This window comes from Podarcis vaucheri, assembly GCF_965113315.1.
Source record: "Podarcis vaucheri genome assembly, chromosome: 4".
NCBI classification, from domain to species: Eukaryota; Metazoa; Chordata; class Lepidosauria; order Squamata; family Lacertidae; genus Podarcis; species Podarcis vaucheri.
The window spans coordinates 62,213,241-62,228,866 of NC_138762.1; the positions used below are offsets into that span (position 1 = coordinate 62,213,241).

The 15,626-nt window shown below is 39.5% G+C and overlaps 1 protein-coding gene across 2 annotated transcripts in view; it reads left to right on the plus strand.

Annotated features, from left to right (window-relative positions):
• Positions 1 to 15,626, plus strand: part of CFAP47 (cilia and flagella associated protein 47) — a 186,104-nt gene that overhangs the window by 161,241 nt on the left and 9,237 nt on the right. For both annotated transcript variants that reach the window (XM_082219930.1, XM_082219931.1), the window contains exons 61-62: positions 12,423 to 12,594; positions 14,227 to 14,388. In XM_082219930.1, the coding sequence (XP_082076056.1) occupies positions 12,423 to 12,594; positions 14,227 to 14,388 (334 nt within the window). The remainder of the gene's footprint in view (positions 1 to 12,422; positions 12,595 to 14,226; positions 14,389 to 15,626) is intronic.

Sequence of the window (15,626 nt, forward strand, 5' to 3'; positions counted from 1 at the left end):
AAATGATTCAATCAGTGTAAGACATAGAAAGGCAAAATGAAGACAGGTAACTCACATCTAACACTTATTTTACTTATGCAATCACAGCTTTGCACAGGTGGGAATAAATGGAGAATGGAGGAAACCCACTGTTCATTAATTTATTACCCCACCTACACACAGCTGCAATCGCGGGCTTATCCAACTTTGGGAAGGAGGCAGGAGGGTTCTGGGACCCTGCCCAGAGCCCATGTACCTCCTTCCCAAAGCTAGGCAACCAGCCTTCTACCTTGTGGGGGGCAGGGGCAGTAACAGGGGTACTTAGCTTTTTGCATTTTTGTGTTTATGCATGGTCCCCCAAGAACTGAAGCCTCACATAACATGTGAGTTACCCGTACATAAATGCCACAATTGTTAGCCAATCTGATGAAGGGAGGATTTAAATTATGCATAGAGTTTGAACCTGAAGTAAAAGTCATCCACTAAACTTTATTCAAAGAGAAACTCAACAGTTTAACCTTTTTATTAACCCAGACTATGCATGACCACCTTTGACATGTCAGAAGGAGGGGATACAAACCTAGCTCTCCCGAGGAGGGCCCTTGAGACCTCAGGGTGTCTTTGTGACAAATGTGTTTTTCACAGTACAGTGTCTAGTCAAGTACAATATGCTCTCAATTTGAGTTATGTAATCCTTTGTATTTAGAATTGTCAATATTGTCATGTGAGTTAATATGATGCTGTTGGTTTCATATCAAAGACTGTGGTTACCGTTCTTTCATAATAACAAGGTAGCACATGCATGGTGTTTAGAAATGTGCCCTATAGGTGAGTTAAACGCTGTTTCATTTAGTTTCCTAAATACCGTAGTGTTTAAATGGAATTTAGTAAAATGTGCTTACTGCAACACAGTGACCACAGTTTGAAATGTTTCAAGTGTTGATGTGTGTGTCCTACATGAAGATAACAATATTTCATGATTAACAGTAGATTCTCTTACGTATTGCAAGACACTGGTTTGGAATAATATAACTTTCAAGGCAAGTAATGAGGTAAAAAATACTTTGACAGAAAAAAATAGCAGGATCAATTATTTTTTTCTGACTTCTCTCAATAGCATTATAATGTCATTATTGCTAAATGAATGTGGTAGAATGTGATGCCTTTCAGTAAGTCAGATTTAATGGTGCTTTTAGTATTCTTCAAGCAACCACTGAAAACATACATGCACATTAAAAGCTCTAGGATAGCAGCTTGGCAAGTTCTCTCTCTCTCTCTCTGACACACACAAACTGAAAAATTCTGCATCAGTCAGAGTGTGGCAAGCAGTTTTTATACCCAAAGATCTATGATGATAATTATAGGAATTTCACATTTAAATAGTCACAACTGTGGTTCAGGATTTGAATTATTTAGATGTGAATAAATTCTTAAGTTATGAAACTTTTCCAGGCCTTCCTATGGCCTGTCATTGTGATTTGAAATTCTACTGACAGTTATATTAAAATTCATTGGGAAAAGGCATGCCTATGCCTTAAAAGGCCAGATTCAATGAAAGCATTATCTCAAAATTAAAGGCTTAGGTAGGAATGATCATTTAACGGTTTTGTTAAGGAGTGAATTACAGCACCAGCTATTCTAATGTTCAGAACTCAAGAATATTTGAGGGTTCTGCAAACTTTACAATACAATGCCACAAAAGACTTACAACGCAAACAAGCTTAATGTTGGCAAACTCTTCCTGCAACTGGCTCCATAGACATTCTAATGAGTGATATATTTTCAATGCACACCTTTGCTCTTAGCAAGCTATACCAGCAGATCAAGAGATGCAACTGGGCAGGTTGAGATAAAAGTGTCCCCCAGTCACCATTGACATCACCCTATGGACTCTGTTTTATATCTTAAGGACCCAAGTTTATTCCAGCATCTGCTGTTTTGTCTGCTCACCAGTAAAGTTTTTGAACTGAGAAAAGCCTTGTGACCTCAGTGGGAAGAACTTTTGTTTGTGCAGGTTGGAAGGAAGGAGCTAACAAAAAGGGATGTCAAGCTTTTGTGGAGAAGAATGGGAGAATGGAAGGAAGCTTTAGGACTGAATCCACCACCCGCTACACTGAGAGCAGCTGGAAATCTCCAAGTCGGAGAGCATTTGTAATCCCTGCCTTGTTTCTGCAGATGGCAAATGAAAAGAGAAGTGGTGATGCAGGGGACACCTTGCCAGTCTTCACTAGGGCAGCCAAACATCTATTTATTCAAGTTGTTTAGTTAAAATTACACCCCACTTTTCACTTCATTTGAGTCTCAAAAAAGCTTAGAAAGAATTCTTATTCTTATAATATTTTTATTCATACCCTGCCTTTTCCCCTGACAGGCTACTCAAGGCAGGTAAAATAGGAACTGCTGAAAACATAGAGGAATCATGAAAAAAAACTATTAAACATCAATAGAATTAAAACTATATGATTATATATAAAGATCTGTTAAAAACATAGAAATAATTACAATAAAATCAACACGGCACCAGCCATTTCATTAAAAGCAGCCAGTTCCCCAAAGCCTGTTGGAATAAGGTGGTTTTCTCTTCTGCTTTCTCTCATTTCTTGAAAGAAAGATGTTGGTGATTATGGAAATAACAGGAACATTGTTCTAAAAAGAGAAAAGAAGAATACGGTTTGAAAACACAGGAGACATCATAACTTCTATAGGCAGTTTCAGCTCCCTTATCATTGACTTAGTGGCCGGGGTGCATTCCACTGGGGCGGTTCAGTGCAATAAAGCAAGACTCTCCCATTGCTTGATGTTCATTTGGGGGGTGAACAGGCATTGTGCTTTGCTGCTCCACTACAGGTGTTAATTAGGTCACAGTGCTAAGATAACAGATGCTCTCTTTTGGCATTCACTTGCTACACGTGATGCAAATGGCGCAAGGGTGACTGGGGCATGCTGCCAATACAGGACCTGGGGCAACATGAGCCATCTTTGCTGGTGCCAGGGACCCCTTTCCTCCCTCATCTGGTTCTTTTATTATTTTTTAAAAAACCTATTAAATTTTTGTACAAACCTTTACCTTTGGGTACATGAAGGACTATTTGTAAGTAAGTACAGCATCATTTCTGATCATGGGGCACTTCTGTTAAGTCATCAGCCATAGCTTCCAATTTTCTGGCTTTTTGGAGCTTGAACTAGCATGAGAGTCTTATTTCCTCTTTGCAATCTCTCTCTCTCTCCCCCCCCCATATTTTTCTCTGTCTCCACTTGAATCATCACACATGAACATCCTTTGCTGGCTATAAAGTGAGATTCCCCCTGCCTTCACATTTAAACAGTTTCCCATGACATTAGTTGGTAGTCTGGCACAGTGTTGCTATAATAGCTCTGCAGTATTTCCATCTTATGGAATTATTCTGAGAAACAAAGCACATGCAAGTCTTTAGATACATAGATATATATGTGTCTCTGTGTTCAGAAATGCTTATTTCTGATTAAGACTGCTCCCTCACCAACTGTCAGAATGCTGACATGAGAACTGCTCTGCTTGACTTATGTAATATGATGAGCCCATTGACTTGAATGGGCTGGGTAATTTAACACCTGCTTTACAAATATTAACTCACAAAGCTAATCTCAATGGTATTTAGCCTGTTCACTTGCTATTGAGGAAATCTGGTTTATTCAGCCATTCCCAGCCCCCTAATTTCTCTCTCCTTATCCCTAGGGCCTGGCAGAAACCAAGCTTTGGGGCCCGAGGTAAATTTGGAAAATAGAAATTGTTATAGGCAACACCTCCCAATTTCCCCAAATAAATTCCAGTTTATCTCTCAATCCACTTATTTCCCCTCTGCCGGCAAACCCCCCATCACCACCCTGGACCTTCACTCATACAAAACAAAAACACAAACCAATTGCTACCTGCATTGTGTGGTGGGTGTGGCTGGGTGGCGTCTGTGTTGTGGCATATTTAGTGTATGGTTGTGGAGTGTGGTGTGTTTGCATGTTAACGTAGGTAGATGAGTCCATCTCACCTTTTGCTATGGTACCATGCAGCCATGTCTGTGAAGTATACTTCTTGTTTCTTCCTTGTAGCATCTTGGCCCCTCTTCACTTTCGTTTGCAATAATCTGTTATCCCTTTCTGTGTAATTTCTTATGAACCAAAAGCTTATTCAGTTGTTTAAATCCCCCCCCCAGATGAGCCACACATTCTATGGTACTGTGTGTTTAATTGTATGCATATATGTTGTTGTGCATCACCTTGGTATTTTATGAGTGGGTGGTATATTTTAATTAATTAATAACTAAAAAGGCAAGGCTGTAAATAAACTTTAAAATGGATTTGAAGTTAGTTAAGGCGAGGTTCCTTTTTTCTTAATAAAGCACTTTAGAATTTTTGTATTGGTCTGAGATTCCCGTATGAATGCAAATGACAAAAAATACAAAATAAACCTAGAACATTTTAGGAAATATACATAAAAATTACATTTCTATAAATGAAAGCTGCAGCGTATCTGCAGTTTTGATACCCCGTGACAGGAAGATGATTTGAAGCTTTGCAGATGGGGCTAATAATTAAATTTTAAGATAAGCAGCTGGCTAAGAGTTTTATAGAAACACCACAGGCATGGAATGAAATTGCTATACTGCAGTATATTCACATTTAAGCTATTTTTGAAAAACAAACAGTGGAATATCAATTTGGCAAAAACAGTTACTCCCATAACTTTATTTAAAGCAAGTGAGAATAAGCATGTTCCTCCCAGTAGTATAACATTTGTCTCCAAAAACAACAGCTGAGTGAAGATTTATTTAGTCCCTTTGCCAGCCTCCACCTTTGCAACTCATCATTGGTTATTAGTTGGGCCTGTCAAATTCTCATCTCCTAGCATATTGACAAGGCACAAATCAAGAAGACATTCAGAGAAAGAGGAAATAGCACAACATTTGACATTGACATCCATTTTGGCAGAAGGTTTTGTGCTTTTTTTTAAAAAAAGGAAAAATGGTTTCTCTTCAAATGCTGGAGTGCAATGCATTTGAAATCAGTTGCGTGTTCAGACCCAGAGACCTCCCCCCTAAATAAATTCACACTTGACTCAAATTTTAGTTTGGTTTTTGGCAGAATTTAGGCCACAACTTTATTGATTACAGAAAGTGAGTGGTTGCATAGGCTCTGGTTCGACTAGCTCCCTGCCATGCAGGTAGCGCTGACCCAGGGTTCTAGCACAGGTCAACCAAGGGTGACACCTGGATGGGCAAAAAGTCAGGAACAGACTATGTCCGCCACCCAGATGTCCCCCTGGACTCAGGCACTGGCACAATCCCCTCACTGGGGTTGACCAATCCATTTGAGTCCCTGGATTTCTTTAATGCGTTCCCTCATCCCTATCACCTGAATCAGAGCCTATCCACAACCTTACAAGTTGTGACAATTTGCTACACGGCAGGCAAAACCCAAATGGCAACAGCCAATCAGCCAAGTGGGGAAAATTCCTGCCGTGCCCCTGTCCCAACGGCGGACGACACAGGATGGCATAGAAAGGTCAAGTGCACAAGCCTTAAAAATAGGGAGAGGTGGGTGGGTGTTCCGAATGCACGCGCCGAAAGTGGAAGCTCTGGGTCATGTGCATGGGTATATATAGGTTCCTTGATCTATTTGGACTGCGCCCCATTGGCCAGATTGAACCCAACATCGAGGGACCTACCAATCAGGTGTTGTGGCTGACCAATCTTACCCACCCACAACACAGGGGATTGGTCTCCAGGTCTCACCGCAACACGTACCCTCTTTTAGGGAGGACACAATTTTTCTATTTAAAAGTGTAGCTCAGTCTACCCTGTTGCTCAGACTTGTAGCAATATTCAATATTAGCTGGAGAACAAAGAAACTTTATTCATTCCTGTGTTTCATCAGACTTCCAATTTGGCAGATAAAGTGTATATCCGAATAAAAACTATTGATCTTTCTGTATCTCAAAACTCCATTTTGAAAAAAAGGTGAGAGTTGAGTGCTTAAAATATGTGGCTTACCTCAACAGAGAGAGTTAAATAGAAGAAGTATGAGAATCTGAAGTAAAATCATGTGCATATTAAAAATGAACATTTAAAATTAATTATGCAAGAAAATATTTTAAAAGACAGTAAATTATTCATTCTGTAATATTAAATTGTCAGATCTAGAGTTATAGATCCTTTTTACATCGCTGACAGACTTTAGAATCATTTGGAATCAATTTGAAAAAGACAAGACTTTGTCCACCTTTCTAAAACCACTGAGGTTGTATTTCTGCAATTAGTTAAAAACCAACAGAGGGGCCTTAGGAAGTGACATAAATGTTGTAAGTGTCATAAGTCCATGAGCAGGACGCCACATTCTCTCCAGCCCAGTAGGCCTGTAGAATGTTTCATTGACATAAATGGCCCACCAGTGATGTTCAGCTAGCAATAGGTATTTCTAGGTACAAAGTATTTCTAGAACATGTCAGGAGTTGGCTCCTTGGTCCCCAACACTCAGGGCTGGATTAACCATTAAGCAAAATAAGCATGTGCTTAGGGCATCAAGGGAATGGGGACCCCACAGAAATTTTCCATTGCTGGATTTACCAGGGGCCATATGGTGCAGCTGAAGCAAGTTCCACAAAAAAAGGCTCCCACTGCCCAATGAGGAGAGGGTTACTCGACCCATGAGGTTAAAAATGGCAAGTGAATTTGTATGCCCTTGCCCCATCCCCCATCGGTATTCCTGAGGACTATACATTTTTAAAGTTTATCAAATGTATGCAATGATGGGAATGTTTAATTCCTATTTATGTGACTTGATGGTGTGAATTGACCATTTTTAAACATCCTTGCTTACAAATCATATCTATCTATGTAAAACATTTTTTCTCTTTTGTTTTAAAATACTAGAATATTTTTAATCATTTATGAGTGGCATACCATAATAGTTCATTTTACACACCATAGACCATTTCTGTGGCAGGGGAAGCTCAGGCTGTTTTAACCTTATACTTTCATCATGCTGCCTGCATTCGCATATTATCTTGGTATGAATTCACACCAGGGATCACAGTGATGATGTTTTGGGGTTTGGAAAAATAAAAGTGGTTTATTGCAGAGTTAAAAGTGCTTGGAAGCTGGAATTACCTGGAGCTGCACAGTGCCGCTGCCACCTGTTCTGTCTCATTCACACATCACTAGCATTGCTTAAAAGAGGAGATAAAACACAAAAAGGTTGCCTTGCTAAAGGGGGGAAAAAAGTTTGGTTTTTTTACTTACAGTTGCTTCATATTTACATACTTCATGGTGGAAACTAGTTTCCTGGTTGCCTCATGCAAAAGACCGAGGGGAGGCAGAGCTTGGGGTTTAGTGGGAAGTGTCTTTCCCCCTATCTATTAGTCGCAACCCTGCCCTCTACTGCCTATAGACATGCAAGGTAGCTTATACCAAACAGATGTTACACTGGTAGTCCTAAATCCTACAAAAGTATTTGTTGATCGAGATAGTCGTATTGTATCTTTGGTACGTTTTTAAGGCTAGGGTAATTAATGCTGTCGGTGTTTGTTTGTTTGTTTGTTTATTTATTTAGGATAAACATTATGTTCTTTCTTCACCCTACATTAATCTTACATTTCCGCTTTTCTTGCATTATCCGGGTTTGACCGTTGTTATGAAACGTGCAGTTTGCACAGAAGCCTGCATTTCTCACATGCAACCCTGACATCCCATTTTTTTGGGGGGGGGGCGGGTGGGTGTCTTTTGTCATTGAGACCTTGGGTGCACTCCAGAATTTGGCACCCCAAAGGTTAAGAAGGGCAAGAAAGAAAGATAAAAGGTTAATTTTATTGAGTCAAAAAAGGCATTAGCACATTCATTAAGAACTTTACGCAGAATTGCAGTGGGGTTGGGGAAGTTTCAAGGCAAGAATCTGAAGGAAGCAACATGGAAGGCTTTTGGGGCAATAGCAGAGGATGGGCTTAAGTAGCAAATGAGCATAAAGGGAACAGGTCTCCTCAAGAAAAAAGGCACTTGGTCAGGCTTAAATGCAAAAGATAGAGGAAGGGGGGAGAGTCAGGGCTTGGCCAGCTGTCTGGGTTTGCAAGCATGGGGGGTTAATAACTGTTCTTATATATGCAAGAAAGTGGCTTGATGTGTTGGAGTTGAGGGTTCCTTTTCGCTATGCAGAGAGATGAGAACTCTTTCTGTTGGAGAGATTCCTAGCTGCTGTGGTGAAAGCATCACTGTTTATACTCAGGTTGAGCTTTAATAAATCTAAACAAAGACTAGCAATCCTGTGCTCCTGGCAGTTACCAGGTTGGGGGGAAATTAAACAGTGCCAGTCAGGAAGCACTTATCCTAGATATCTGAGAATTGACTTCCAAAATTGCATCTTCATTCTGCTTCCCCTGCAAGTAGGGGTAAAGGGATTGACGTGCCTTTTGTGCTTTTTCTCCCTGGAGCCTCCGTGATTTAAACTTCTTTGCTAGCTGTTGTTGGGGAGGTGGGCAGGGACATTTTAGCTAATCATATTGGCTTGACAGAAGGAGCCTGATGCTCTTTTGTTTACTTTAAATTTACAAATGAGAAGAGAGGGAGGCCGGGTTTTACAGTCAAAGAGACAGTAATGAATGGATATACCAGGAAGTGTTGCAAGTCAGCTTGTTTGAAACATGCTGTAATAGAGGCTTTCTCTCCAGGCATCTCCAGGCCAAAACAGAGCATCCTTTCACAGGGAACGCTACTATAGCAAAAGCTAGATTTTAGGAGTGCTTCATAGCACAGTTTTTTTGAGGTATCTACAGATGGTGCCTTTGATGCTTTAGCAGATGCAAGGCACATCTAGGCAGTTTGGCTTCAATGGAACTGCATAGCCAATGATACCCAGCTTGCCATGGATACGTAATGTTTGTTCAGGAGTATAAAAAAGTCTTTCTAATGCTGTGGCATTCGTTTTGGGAACTGGGTCTTTTCAACTATCATTTTTAGCATGAATTCTTCAGTACAGTAAGTGGCGTCTAGGCCCTGATGCACACCAGTGCTCAGGATTACCTTTCAGGCTAAATTAATTCAATGGATTATACTGAATTAGCTGCAAATTGAACTTTTTTCAGGTTTGTCCGTCTCTTGACATCTCCTATTCAAAGCTATTGAAACAAACCCTGGAAACTTTAATAGAGATATTGGCAGCACTTCCTTCTTCCAAATCCTGCTGCATCCAAAGAGAAGTAACATTTTTGTTAGCTGTTCAACCCTCTCTGCAATCAATCTAAAACACTATAGTCATATAATAATTGAGTCAGGCAAATCATGAGCAAATTGTAGACATTTTATCCAATAGTTTTTATTTCTGTACAAGTGCTCAGTTGGAATTTCAACTTCATTTCTCCTAAGCCCTTTTGGGATTGATCGCCACATTATCTTTTCCAAAACTGTAGGATTTCCATGAATCACCCCTACATTCACATTTGAAGTAGCCTAAAAACATTATTTTGTACCCAAAGGCTAGCATCCCATGATGGAAGGACTCCCTCCTTTGATGGAAATATTCACTCCTCTAGCTAGAGCTCTGCCCTTATCAGTGCTGCTTAGGAGACAGATGTGCATTCCTCCTCATGAGAATATGATTCACATAAGAATGATCCATTGTCTGAAAGAAGCAGCAGCATGACAACAAAGACTTAAGTTGCCCTTGCAAACAATTAGAATCTGTCTTGGTGAGGCAGATATGACAAAAGTACAGCCATAAATTATTCCCATCATTTCTCTAAAGACAGCCAAAGAGAAGCCCTAAGTATGAAACCCTTGATGAATATCCAGCTCATTACATAGAAAAATGATCTCTACACCTCATGGCTGGTTATGTGCACTGAAGGAGACTTGCCTCTCTCATTCTTCTATTATTGTGATTTTACTTTACCTCACTTTATGTGATTCTCTGAATTTTTTCCTAAATTAACAGATCTTACACTGCTTATTTTTTTATACTTTTAACAAAAGTACAGGATTTACCATGTCCTATAGCATATCACTTTCACACATGATGTTGCATCAATAATTCCTATTAATATAACTTTTTGAACAATAATATTGTGAAATTATACCTTCTCTAAAAAAGCTGGTAGAGGCAGTAAACCCGCCTTTGGGTGGTACCACTTTATTTATTTAGAGTATTTAAATCCCACCTTTCAGCCGTAAAAATTCCAGGATCAGCTTACATATACTTGTGCAATGGAACTTTCTTTCCCCTCTCTCCTCCTCCGCCATATTCCTTGAACTTTCCAGAACAGATCACAAAGGCAGGAGTGGGGAGGTGGGAATTCCATTGTGCAGTTGTAAACCCTTGCCCTATTGAATGAGTGTGCTGAATACTGCCTATTGTTCAATGTGTGTAGGTAGAAACACTAGAAGCTTCATTCTTGCTTCATCTTCTATTTTGTAACATTGTGTTTTTAAGACTCCAATATTTTCTAAGTTGCGTTATCATTTTCATCAAGTCTGTGAGCTTTTTAGGAGCATCTGGAAATTTCGTCGTTTGATTTTAATCGCACAACTTTAGACAGTTTTGTGATGATGATGCATAGTCTTTTTTCTTTTCTGCTTCTAGCAGTTGTCACTGTATTTAGGCAGCATGTGTGTCTGGGAGCTGTCTAGATACTAAAACTAAAATATTAACATATTCACAGAGGGGTTTTTATGACATGATGATGTGGTCGTCTTTAGAGTTTGCAGCTCTCACTGAAAATCTAATTACATTATTCTGTTTTGAGCAGCCCTAAATTAGATTTGCAGCGGAGATTCACAACCAGCAATGGGACTGGCAAAGAGAAATAGTTTTATATACCTTCAACTGGTACTTACAAAACACGTTTTTCCTCAGGTGCTGTAAAATACTTTCAGAGTGCTTAACAGAGACACAGCAGAGTTCATAAAACAGAAAGCCCCCAGCAAAAATAAATAAATATGTATTATTAGTGAATGACGGCAGGTGCCACATACATATGGAGGAAGCAAAGCTAATACAGTCCTTTTAGAAATGCATTGACAGAATGTACAACACAATTACCAACTGCAGCTCCATCTTCTTCATATCTGAACGGTGTGAACAATACAATAAACATTCACTATGCAGTATCCAGTGATTTGATTGCTGAAGGAAACATCTGTTCAGCAGTAGCAATTTTGTCTCTGTGGTAGGTTTCAAATGATGTCATCCCTCCTCTCCCCCACCAAGTTCATTTTTATGTTAGAGCCTCTGTGTGGTGACATTTTCTGCTGAGGAATAATTATGAGCCTTCAGTTGTGTCCTACTGTGAATGTCCCACTTTAGTATCACAATTAGCAGTGGATCAATTTAACAAAGGCAAGAAATGGTTTTCATACCTTAATGTCATAGCATGCATATATCCCCAAGAGGAGGAGACCATGATCAAATCAGCAGATCCTATATGCCTACCCACAGAATTATGTCTTTTTTCCTGAGTTGTCATTTTCAGCATGTGCACTGTATAATTCATTGTACTTTAGTGCCATGTTAACCATAGTACAATAGTGAAGCACTTGCTGTTTGGATCCAGACATGTTCTTCCACAAGTGGAAAAACTCCTTTCATTCATGCAGAGAACCGTGATCCAGTGGGAACACCTCACAAGAGGAAGAGGACCGGGCAGCAGTTTTGCCAGTTCCTCATTCCCCTTGCAGACTCACACATCACTTCCCTTGATGTTCCATAGAGTCCCTCTAGCTTTTCAGGAGATAGACACCTGCAGCGGTGAGAAATTGATTAAAATCACTGCACCGCACCATTTCTCTGGCGCTAGCTATTCAAACTGGACAAGGCCTAGGTAACTTTTGAACTCACATCAGCAGATAAAGTTGTGGTGCCTCAGAGCACATTGCTGCACTCGAGGTGCTTTTATCCATTCCCTCCTGTATCCTCAGGTATACATAGGTAACTTCTTAAATTGCTTATTATTCAGAAACTCAGGTTTACAGTCATCTGTAATTGACCATAGACCATTAAATTAGATAGCACATAGAGCTGAAAGGTTCTAATATGGCCAACTATGTTTTCACAGTACTGGTGTCTGCCTTTCAATACATCACAGACAAGAAGCTAGGCGCTGCGCTGTGCCCTGACCGTTAATGAGGATGTATATTGTTTATATTATGGTATTAGTACATGATTAATAGTTGCTATTTTATCACCTTGTATAGAATGTATCCAGCAGCCAGACTGCGGAGGAAGCAATTTGCAGACAATATATATACACACAGTTTACTTTCTAAGAGGGCAAAGGATGATATTGTGGCTGGGGGACAGACGGACTGTAAAAAGCATTCATTTTTGGTATCAAACCTTTTCCAAAACAGCAAGCCTCTCCTCTTTGAAACCCAATTTTATTTATACTACATGTACAATGCTATGTTCTTATTTTCTCTCTCTCTTTTTAGGAATCTCTACCCAAGAAGAATTTGTGTATGATATTGAGTTTGAATCTGACAGAGTGGCATCTCAGCTGAAGTCTGCAGTAGCTATAAACTTGCTGAAGAAATTTCGGGATCTGAAAACTGGAATTGTGACCTTGATCTTCAATATCATATTTGCACCTAGCAAACCAATGAGGTACAGTGCCCAATTGTGATTTCTCTAGGTCTGATACAAGGCCTCCTTTCTTTCCCTTGAAACCCCTTTCTGTTGTTGTTTCTTCAGGCTTATTTAGGTCTGGATGTTTGATTCATATCTATAGCCAAATATGGCATGTATGCCTGTTAATTACATAGGACTAGAAATGCTTTTTCCTGTGTGCCTAGGGGGATGGTGATAATTCTCTTATGCATCACAGACACCCAAGGGGCCTGTAAATACTGGCTACCACTATTCCTGTGCATTCAATAGATCTTTTCAGGTGCTTCCTTTCATGCAACTGTGGTCACATGGAGAGACAGAATACGCTAGCCTAACCCCCACATTCTCAAAATAAATAAATAAAATTTAAAATTGTCAAGTAGCACCTTGGAGACCAACATGCATACTGAAATATGATGTACAATTTACAATCAGGTTTTTTTCTGTGGAGTGATGGCATAGAACCTTATAAAAAACAACAGTTGCTATCCTGATTTCTGAAGCTGTGTTTCTAGTTCAACAATTCATTCTGATGCAGGAATCTGAATTTCTACATGGAGATTCATAAAAACGTCCACATTCATGTGATGCAAAAACATGTTGGAACTGTGCCATCTCTTAAAGTGACCACAGAAGCTTGCTTGCATAAGTGTCATATGCCCTGGGGTTCATACAGAGCACTGTATCAACAGCAAGGAGTAAATACATTCTGTTCCTTCCAAATTTCCTTCCTGCTTTTCTTTTGAAAATGACCAATTCTGGCCATTTTTATATTATTGGCTCTAGCTGGGCAATGAGTGTCAATCTAAGAAGAGTTGAATTGTTCTGAAAATGCACCACTTCTCATTATGTGAAAGACCAAATGGTGTCTCATCCTTTATCATGATGGGAGAGTGAAGAATAGTGCAGAAAATAAATCTAGGGGCTTTTGGAGAATGTTTGATTGAGATATATGGAATCAGATTCTACTTCTCTGTGGAATTTATTGGATGGTCTTGGACAGCTCATTGTCACTCATCCTTTGTCCCACAGCATATTTTATTGTTGTCAAGATTAACTATATCGGAAGAAGACGTTAAATAGTTACAGCAGTTCAGGGGTGGGTGGAGAGAATAATAATTCTTTTTAAGCTGCAGCTTCTTTAGGAATAAAATTCCATCTCCAGTGAAGTCTGTGGGAGTTGTCATTGACTTTAATGACAGAATTTTACATTTCTTTGGAAACTAGAACTTAAATTACATCTCAATTACTGAGCTGTCATACTGTTGCCATACTGTAAACAGTTCTCCTTTTCAGCAACATGATAAATCAAGGTGTCACCTTGCAGAAATCAAGTCTGCTACTGAAATGTAAGCGTAAGGTGAATTAGACTGCGCCAATTAGTTTGGTTCTTCATTCTTTACAGAAACAGATGGGGGAAATAATGTGATATTTAGCTGACAGCCCTTTCCAAAGTAAGAATGGATATACTATCCTGCATAAAAATAATATCTGCAATCCAATTTATGACCAGCTGTGTAATGCATTATAGGTCTGCAAGAATATAAGTGCACCTTGGACATTGATTTATTTCACTTACGATGCATTATGCCTTCTATTATAATGAATATTTTAAACTTAATTTTGAAGGCATCCGGCAACGTTGGTGGTACAGTGTGTCACAAGAGGCATTTGGAAGTTTCCAATACTGTTTGTTGCCACTGAACCAGAAGTGGATGATGTCATCAATATTGAGGCAGCTGGCTTAAACAAGGAATCGGTAGTTAAATTTAAGCTTACAAGCCAAACAAGGTAAGAATATCTAAGGGGGAAAACCTAAAGGTCTTTTTCAAGGATGAAATGTAGCATCCAATGGGATTCAGCTTATTTAAGGACAATATGCAACTAGTCAATAAGACTGATACCAGATTCCTCCCCCCCACCAAAAAAATAAATCCCAATGAGCAAGTAGATCAGGGTATATTTGGAAATAATGCTATACTAAGAATGTGGTGCCTAAACAGGTTAACGTTTATTGAGGCTGTGGGACCATAAAAATAACTGAGGAATCCCATACACAAACACACCAATAGAAATTGTTTCAGGTGAATAACTTTCCTGGATCATTATGGGGATATAACTATCATCATCATCATCAGGCTATTATTATTCCTGTGTAATCATGTGGCATAAAAAATATATTGTCCAAAGATGTTCTGTCTACAATGATGGTGTTCCTTGTACCTAGAGCATTTTGGGGTTTGCATTTGTTTCTTGCAGCAAGTTTCAGGCACTGCCCTAGCTCTGCCCTGCCCTAACAAAAATGAATGAATGAATGTATGAATAAAAAAAAAAAAATTACTAAACAAAACGTACCAAACAAAAATTCTGGTTAATTGAAAATGTTACATAGTAAGATAATGATATCATCTACCAGGAAGTGAATCAGGGCAAATTACTGAGAGTAAATTAAGGCCTCTCTCCCCGGGCTCCATTTTGTATCAACGTGTGTATGTTGTATTAACTTGGAAATAATGGAAACAAAGATGAAATCTAGTCATTAAGCAAGGACTCGATAGCAGACTGTTCTTACAGCATTTCCAATGGTATCTTAGAATGTTAATAATTAGTGGTAAATGCACAGGATTATGTTATATGTAAAAGTACAAGGCAAAGCTGGGAAAGGTAGTATTGTTGCAGGCCACCTCCACCTCTGAGTAGCACGAGATTCCAGGGTTCCAGGTACTCATTGAGGGTTCATGTTCCCTTTTATAAATGAGGCACAGTGCAGACTTTGGTGTCATTCTGACATATGGTTTATTTATCTACAACCTGAGCCTGTGATGGAGGGGTTCACAGCATCAGCACCCCAAGAGGGTCTTGCTTCTCCCACAGCCAAAGCCTTGGATCCCTGCAGAAATCAGTCAGGCGTGCTCTCTGCCTTTTCAAACCAGCTGCTTTTGCCTCCAGCTTCTCACTCACATAACCGCCCCAGTTCAACTCCCTATCTGTCAGTTGCTCCTTAATTCCCCTTAATGACTCATCACCCA